The sequence below is a fragment of the Branchiostoma belcheri genome, unplaced genomic scaffold (genome assembly GCF_001625305.1).
Source record: "Branchiostoma belcheri isolate BF01 breed outbred unplaced genomic scaffold, Haploidv18h27 scaffold5, whole genome shotgun sequence".
Taxonomy (NCBI): domain Eukaryota; kingdom Metazoa; phylum Chordata; class Leptocardii; order Amphioxiformes; family Branchiostomatidae; genus Branchiostoma; species Branchiostoma belcheri.
The window spans coordinates 1,412,903-1,421,504 of record NW_017804131.1 but is presented as its reverse complement, the minus strand read 5'-3'; the positions used below and the strand labels follow the sequence as shown (position 1 = coordinate 1,421,504).

The 8,602-nt window shown below is 39.7% G+C and overlaps 1 protein-coding gene across 2 annotated transcripts; it reads right to left on the bottom strand.

The window, feature by feature from the left end:
- Positions 1–3,384: 3,384 nt before the first annotated feature.
- On the bottom strand, positions 3,385–8,178 carry LOC109479827 (platelet-activating factor acetylhydrolase-like). 2 transcript variants are annotated; one of them, XM_019781841.1, is made up of 10 exons: positions 7,993–8,178; positions 7,359–7,480; positions 6,857–7,016; positions 6,355–6,526; positions 5,817–5,940; positions 5,322–5,435; positions 5,048–5,139; positions 4,516–4,689; positions 4,078–4,226; positions 3,385–3,700 (listed from the first exon to the last, which is right to left on the bottom strand). In XM_019781841.1, exons 2-10 carry the CDS (start codon positions 7,443–7,445, stop codon positions 3,546–3,548), a joined length of 1,227 nt encoding a protein of 408 aa, XP_019637400.1. In that variant the 5' UTR covers positions 7,446–7,480; positions 7,993–8,178; the 3' UTR covers positions 3,385–3,545. The 2 variants fall into 2 exon arrangements, with proteins under 2 accessions (XP_019637400.1, XP_019637402.1); XM_019781843.1 differs by lacking the exon at positions 7,993–8,178 and having other exon boundaries at positions 7,359–7,496.
- Between the last annotated feature and the right edge of the window lie 424 nt (positions 8,179–8,602).

Here is an 8,602-nt window from a genome sequence, read left to right as displayed (position 1 = left end):
GCACTATGTAACGTATATAATTATCCTGGATACGGTCTTTGATACATAAAACAACTCTGTTACCACCCCCTCCCCACTCGAACTGTGGGGAGGGGGGCGGTCGTCTGTCTCCCCTCCTTACAAATCTATCACCTTATCCATGTCATCCTCTACACAAACGGTACTATCATGTCCCCTCTATACGCTATCGGCCTCGGAACACATTTTTTTAAGACTGAAACGCATAGAATTTGACCAAAACACACAGGACAACAACAAACCACGTTGCAATCAAGCAAAGCTGCTCAGGTCAGGGGCCCACATAAAGGCGCCCCTCAGCGGATTACTTACAAAGTGCACCTGTTAAGATTGGTGTCGTTTTCCTATTTCAGGATCATTAATTTCACCCTCATTGGATAAAATTTGATTGACCCGTGTTCAAATAATTGGTGGTTACGGTGAAAAAGAATTGAATAAACAGTTGAATAACTGAAAGTGCTTTTTTTTTATCGACCACGTAAATGCACCTCCATCGGTTACTTAACACGTGGGGATAATTGCCGAAACTTATTATCGAAATTCTGTCTTGTTGCTTCATTCAATTCAAAGGAGATTTATCTATAATAGTCCGAAGAGTATCTACGACAATTTAAAGTACAACTTACCACCAAAGCGGGCATGGCGCGTCTTCCTGGGCGTAATTGTTATACCCACTCGTTCTTCCCGTCCATGTACACTCGCCATTTTGTTTCACGCACGTGTCATGCCACCTGTAAATCATAAGCAAAATTTGCATTCGATAATCAAGTTTAAGATTAGATTTACGACAAGCCAATAGGCAATAATCACACATACAGGCCTAAAAATACAATGATTTAATTAAAATGACTTTCATCTTACAAATTCGACTTCTTCAATTTTTCTATCCTCATCATTCAACTTTATAGATTTAGGAAAACACACGTTAGTAATTTTGCAATAAACGATCTTTCTTTGACCCATTTATGTTTTGATTGCGATAACATAGTATCAACGGTAAGATCACAAAGTATAGCCGATAACCGAAACGTCCGCAATTTGTGACTAGAAGGGCGCTTTGGGCGTTAAAAGTTATGCAATAAAATGGCCATTTGACAGTTCTTAGCGGAGCATTAATTCGATTAAAAGGCGGGCCAATCAAATCAACGGATATCGTTTGATAACGAGGCTAAAAATATACAGTCCAGGTGCCGCATACGTCATGCGAGGTAGTTACGTAATCCTCCAGGCGAATATGTAGATACTACGTGTCATGTATGCATGGTTAAATGTAGGCAGGATTGGGTGTAAATCTTAGCGTTTAAAGTAAAAATAACGCGAACGATTATAGAACTAGTTGTTCCAATATTTTCTATATGGTCCTTATTCACGTCTAGGTGTTTTCTGGACGCTTAGAACTGATAACAAGAAGAAAATCAAGGAAAATATGTTCAGTAACGAAAAATGAAACAAACATCAATAAAACGCATAAACTTTTCGTTCCAGTTTTTCCACCAAACCTTTTAGAAGTGTAATAATTCATACCTGAGGTGTCCAGAAGAATCTTTCCATCCCTGGCGAACGTGCACCCTCCTTTACAAAGTTTACTCCCTCACGTTTTAGTTAATTGGATGCTGTGATGCATCCACAGGCGCCATAATGCCAATTCATCGCACGTGTCAATGAGGGCCTCTAGTAGTTCATGGAATTATTGCAGGTACTTGTGGGATTTTTTTACATGCAATAATTTTACCGACTGCTAGAAGTCGCTTTAGATACATGGCGCAGAGGGTCATTAGCCTATGTATCCTTGATGCTGATTGGTTATCATCACGGCAACGTTTTTGAGTCATTGAGCCTGATTGGCTAATACAATTCCTCGTTGGTGATTGGTTACAAATAACGATGACGTGTCACTTTACGACCAAATATGGGCAACCGACTCGAAACCATAAAGCCCTTTACGTAAACAACTGAAGTTACCAAGGATTTTCGGACGAACGGGACTATTGTGGGCAATTATGTTCCTCCAGATAAGCTACAGAGTTGTAAGAACTGCCTTTACAGAGAAAAGGAGCCGATTTATGAGGTTATGAGAGGTAAAAACGCTCGGCAACGGCGTAATATTACTACGAACAGGGGGGGGGGGCATTATGTGGGGATGGCTTTCAGCACCAAGGACAGGGATAGCTTCAGTTTGAATCTGGTCTTTTCTTCATGACGACAAACTGAATATTATCACACTGACGAAGAATGTACGAAGGAAATCAATTTGTGAATTTTCGGTGTCATTCTCAGTATCATATCAATGGAAACAGAGTCTCTGCCAGGCGTATAACTATGGCAATCCCCAAGATGTTACGATTTTACCTTCCACCATGCATCTGCTTGGTTTCCATTCATATGGTAATGACATTGACATGGAAAATTCACATCTGCAAAGACTGTGACCACTTCTGCATGCGATCTGCTGATCGCAAAATCACATTTTGATGTAAACTTTATTATTCGATACAAACTCATCACAGCTCATGAGCTGAATTGTTAGTTCACATGTACATATACAAATTTCCACAAGTTGACATATACAATCGGTCTAAAAGTTTGCAAACCGTGGGCAGGTGACAATACATATTTAAAAGATGCAATACAAATTTAAAAGAAGCTATATATATTTAAAAGATACAATACATATTTAAAAGATTTAATTAATTTTCAATATACTGTAGAGGACTATTTTGGTAGTGTATAGTACGTGCTGGCAATGGGTCATATTTGTGACTACCGGATATTTGTGACACACTTACAATTACCAATGTCACAAGCTTCAATAGTCCTATCATGGAATGCAGCTGATTTATATAATTTCCTCATAAATTATGCAAATTACATCCATATGTGCATAATTGTCACATAATTATATCAAGCATCGCGTAAGCTACCTACATACCAAAAATCACGACGATCTGTCAACCAGTTGTTGAGTTATCCTCTTTTGAATAATTCGAAACAGATAGCCCTGCAGTTCCACATCAAGCTGGTAGGGGGCTCAAACTCAAAGCACTTCTTCCTCAGCACAAGATCTACATACCATCCTAATTTTGTCACCCTAGCATGTCTAGATCATGAGGTATCAAGACCGGAAGTTCAGCTGCAGTACCATAACAAGCTGCTAGAGGGTCCAAAATCTAATCATGTCCAGGTCTCATCAAGACCTACCAACCTACCAAGTATCAAGACAATCCATTTAAGCTTTCTAAAGTTATTGTGTCTACAGATACAAACGCACACGAACGCCTCTGAAAACATAACCTTCTCGAAGGTAATAACCTTTCAGAGTCTGTGGTGACGTCACCTAGTTGAATGCTTTTAACTTAAGGAAAGGCTGGACTCACACATGAAAGAGAACAAATTGATGTACGACTAGAGAGCTTTCGATCATCCCAGAAGCCTGAGATGCCAGTGCACTGAAAGGACAGAGCGGCATAAACTGGAACTTAAGCCCCTACCTGGCCGCAGACATCTTCTCTACTCTACTCTACTCTACTCTACAACTTGGCCTCATCTGGAGTCGGCTTCTCCACACTTGTGTCCACCTGTTCCTCCTTGGCTGGCCTGGGGTCCAGTTTGACATTTGTTCCCTTTATGAGATGTTCCCCCTCCCCCTCCAATAGTGCACTGTTGTAGTCATTTCCTGGTAAATCTGATACGATGAGAGAAAAACAAGATTATACCAGTTTATACAATAAATAGCAGTCAATCTTTCTTTCTGTTCATTGACTACAATCTAGATGTGTCTAGGTGGATGCAACAATATTTTCACATATCCAGTATAATTGAAAGAATACTCGTCATTTAAAGCATTTTATGATATTTGCAATGTTATTTATTGAATCACAGATAATCATGTGGATAATATATTTCCAAATATGTAAAAAGAAGTTTTGATACCAACTTCCCTTCCTTTTATAAATCATCATAAGGTCCATGGGTCTACCCTTCAACTTAAGAAAAAAAATTATGACTCTCAAGATTTCAATTAACTAGGTTTGCAGAACAAGTGACAGTCAGATCACTTACCCAGATGTTTAGCCAGAAAAGCCAGGGAAGCTTCATTGTTGATATCTATGGCCACATGTGGGTCTAGTGCACCTCTACTCTGGACTCTGGTACCAAAGAACTTGCCAAACAGGAATGTGAAGTCTGACTGGCTCTGGTGAACAGTCCCCCTGTCAAGGAAAACATTGTACAGAATACTGACATATGTTTTCCTCTATAATACAAATGTATTGTTCATTATTTACTGCTAATTCTCAAATGTGTTTTAAGTATTCTGACTGTTTGAGTTTGCACTGACCTGCTATTATACAATGAAATTTTTTATTTATTTTTGAGTCCACAAATTAAACATGAATTCAACTATTACATATTAACTTTCACTCTGAGCTATATTCTGAACAGTCTAAACAAAGTTACAACAAAAAACAAATATTCAATATAACCCAAGAATTCACCTACTTGATGGTGATCATCTTGCGGTCAACCCCATCCCTTCCCATGAGTCTGTTCATGCGTACGATGTTCCCTGGCCAATGGAAGACCTCCGTGTTGATGAAGAGGACTGGCTGGCTGATCTGTGGGTACATCTCTCTGTCTACAGGCAACATCCAACCATCCAGTATCACTGCACATCTGTGGAACAAGATATAAAATCATCATCACAACTCGACATAGCATATAATTCTCTTGACCAGTGTCATCATCATGATTCATGATCATCATTTTGACAAATTGGGATGTACTTTGCTTCCATTTCTAGTGACCGTCTTTAGCTTTAGATCCTCACAGAGTGAACAATATAGGGGTTTTGTGTAGTAAGGTACTGAACAAAAACAAATCTAAAATACCAAAATGCTTAAAACTTGTACTGTTACATGCCAGACTTGGAGGCACCCAAACAAAATTGTTGCACAATTACATTCTAGTTCTACCTGTATGCAGCAATACAAACTTTTTGTTGTGGCATTAACAGCCACAGTGTATGACTTACTTTAACCTGGTGTCTTTGTAGAGAGAAACAAGGGAAGTGGCACCACCAAAGGAGTGACCCATTGCTGCAACTCTGTCCAAGTCTAGCTTACCCTGGAAGAAATATCAGAAGTGTATCACTCTTTGTGAAATGGTACATACCTAAATAACACATTCTGATTGGTGAAGACAATGCTGTTGAACATCTTCTACAACCTAACACTGGATCAAACTACATCAAACATGAGGATCCTGAAGGCAAGAATAAATGATTTGAAGACATGACTGTCCCTAACCTTGAACTGAGAGAGGTCCATGCCTGTGTTGCACAGGTTGTTGATGTTAGAGCCTTGGTCAATGGAGACAAGAAGGTCCAACATGTGACCCATCTCATCTGCACGCTGGTGGACCTGTGGTACAAGCAGATGTAAATGTTACTGCCCCAGCCCAACATTTCAGTAGTTTTTTCCCTACCATCCTTACAGTACTATTGACAGGTGGTACTGTAGCAGAAAATATGCAGTCCCAATTGTCAATAATATTACCCAGAGAAAGGTAGAAGACAGGTAGATTCCTTTGGTTTTGTAAAACTGAAATCCATCACCCATTCATTAATTAACCTCTTGATGATGAGACTATGCATACATCATACATGTGATGTGGATTCTACAAGACATTTGAGGATTTCATGATTCACCACCACTTCATTTACATGGCAGACTTCGAAGTGTCGGCTGAACTAAAAGCAATTTTATTTTGAAACAACACAAAAGTTTGAGATAACCCCTTACCTGTTTGTTCCTTACTGGAAATTCATCCCCCTCAGGTTTAGGTATCATTGGGACCCACTCTACTGTTGGAGTTTTCCCATCATCCTCTTGCCTGATGACATGTGTTGCAGAGGCCGAGCCATCCCTGTAGAAATACAAATGTAGGGGCTCAGTGAACAGAGATATATCACATATTATTATACATATCCCAGGAACTATCTACACGTAGTGTCACACTACTGGTAGAGTATTAGCTGGGCATCCACAGTCAAACCTCGATAACTCAATAAAGCACTAACTACCAGGTCAACCAGGTGCTGATGTTGTCTATTCATTAAATAATCTCTTAATTGTTCAAAATAATAATAGCTGTTCTTGGCTGTAAATTAGCAGTAGATCTGATTAACTCTAAACTACAATTGACAGACCAAATCAGTGTATGTCTCTGTACAGTTCAATCCATTGTTGTTTGTATCTTGCTAAGTCTCTGAGATATTTTCAATTGTTCAAAAGTTGTTCTAAATCATAAATATAGCAGATTGTAAAGACACACACTCACCTATGCTCAATAGAAGCGACTAGATACCCCCTGGATGCCATCTCTAAACATACAACAGTGTAGGTTGTCCTCTGTCCACCCATACCATGCGAGAAAACTATCACCGGGAACTTGGACGGACTTTCCTGCTTTAACAGTGGAGCATTCAGGATGGCTGGGACCTTGGGGTTACCTAGAGGGAGGAAAATACAATGAAGAGTCCTTCACATCAACAGAAATGACAATGAAAAAGTCTTAAAGGATTTGTCAGATTTTGCTTCATGCTTAAGTTGCCTAAAAATTCAAACATATAATATACAACCATAAAACCATGTAATATATTTTTTAATGTCAGGATATAAGGAAACAAACAGTAGGGTTCATGTGTAAAGCTCAAATTTTTTTCTGGACATTTCTTTGGCAGACTGCTACTTTTTTCTGATGATAATCGTGGTGTAATCTTTTTATTTATTTTACCCAATGTGACACTCTGAATTCTTGTAGATATAATGTAGCTACCTACCCATTATCAACCTGCACAAGGGATATGTCCATTTTGGAACAGCGATGAACCTGAGGTAGCCATCTAAATACTGACGGCTGGGCGTCCATGTTGGACAGTCATGTCTCCTCTGTCTGATGTCACATGGTTCAGTCGGATAGAATAGCCTTAGAAACACACCCTATAATCAAGGAAAGATCACATGGTCATCTCACTAAGTGTGTTACAAGAGTGTGGATTTGATTACCTATTAATATCTTCAGCACCGCTTTTAAACACAAACTTATGAATGGAGTCAAACACTTCCAAATGATTCAGAAGCTAGCCAATGTGACAACCTTTTCTTTATTTGTTGCTTGGTTAGTTGTTCACCACTTTTGTTCCCCTGTAGAATAGATGAAACTCTATACTAGAGATTGCACTACAACAGCAAAATGCTTTGTATACTACATATTTTGTTTCATCTGTGAGATAATCTCTCTTCATGGCAATATTTTTCTGTAGACATGTTTTGTATATGTACATGTTTGTCTGGCCCAGCAGTCATGATGTCTGTGACGCCCACGTTGTATGGTCCTGTCCCTGCCCTGATGCCCAGTCTGGACCCCATGTTGTCTGTCTGGGATGCAGATTACCAAGCAGATTCTGTGGGGCAAGGGGAGTCTATGTTGGCTGCCTGTATCCATTCAGCTTTCAGGAACAATATACACATGTACACTAATGAAGTACAGTCAATCAATTATTACTGCACAACTATTATAACAGGTATGTCTTGTCTCCAGAGACTGTTTGGAAATCAGTTGTTTTATAGGGACATGTACATGTATGGCAAAAATGGACGAAAAGCGAAATATTGTAAACAGGACAAATGATTGATAGGAAAGTATAGACTGATATAAAAATGTTATTATTACACCAAGGAAGTTAAAATGACAACTTTGAGCCTCCTTGGTTACACAGATATTTGTTAAGAAGACAATCTTGCAAACGGAGACTTAACTTCGTACCGACATACAGCTACACATACACATGCACACACAGACAGACTGACAAACACACAAGTCTAAAGCAATACTTACTATTTCTTCATAACATTCCCCCACCACAACTCACTGAATCAAGCAGGGCTTTCCAAATTAAACCACTCCAGTTTTTACCTTGTGAAAATCTAGGTCACCAAGTTGAACACACTTCCGGTTTCCTATAACACGAAGAGTTTCCGCGTGTTTTACCGAGCACGATATTCTTCAGACACGATCTGTTAGTTCCCCTCTAGTCCAGTTTTACACAGCACTGTAAGGAGACTCTAGTTTGTGACTTTGCCCTTCGTACTTTGTTCCCGGCCGCCGGTCTTGTTTGCACGACCCGACCGATCACTAGCGGGACAGGACAGGACGTGACCTGCTGGGGTCAGAAGGGAAAGGTCACCTGCTGTCCCCCCGCCAAATTCAAACGTGTACGCCCACAAAACAAACAAAACTGCGAGGCGAAACAGACCGCGAAAAGTTTCCTACTTTCCTAAACGTTTACACCAAGCTATCGGGAGCAACTTCCACGAGTGGTGTTAGAATACTCCGCAGCTGTTAACTTCAATTCCCGCTCCAATTCTAAAGCATGGAATGGAATGCACGTTCAGCACCAAGGACAGGGGAGATAACACAACAAAATGAGGACATGAGTACACTGTGTCTGTGTCTGTGTGCGCGTGTGTGTTTGCCTGTGCACTATAAGTATGTAAGCGTAATCAATTGTTTTTTTTTTCAAGGA

What these genes read in the sequence shown, in the direction of transcription:
- LOC109479827 (XM_019781841.1), bottom strand. Translation starts at nt 7,445, where the DNA reads ATGGGGTCCAGACTGGGCATCAGGGCAGGGACAGGACCATACAACGTG. An exon ending in GTCGCTTCTATTGAGCATAG is followed by an intron (nt 5,941 to 6,354) that starts GTGAGTGTGTGT and finishes GTATTTCTACAG; the next exon opens with GGATGGCTCGGCCTCTGCAA. An exon ending in TGGACCTCTCTCAGTTCAAG is followed by an intron (nt 5,140 to 5,321) that starts GTTAGGGACAGT and finishes TATTTCTTCCAG; the next exon opens with GGTAAGCTAGACTTGGACAG.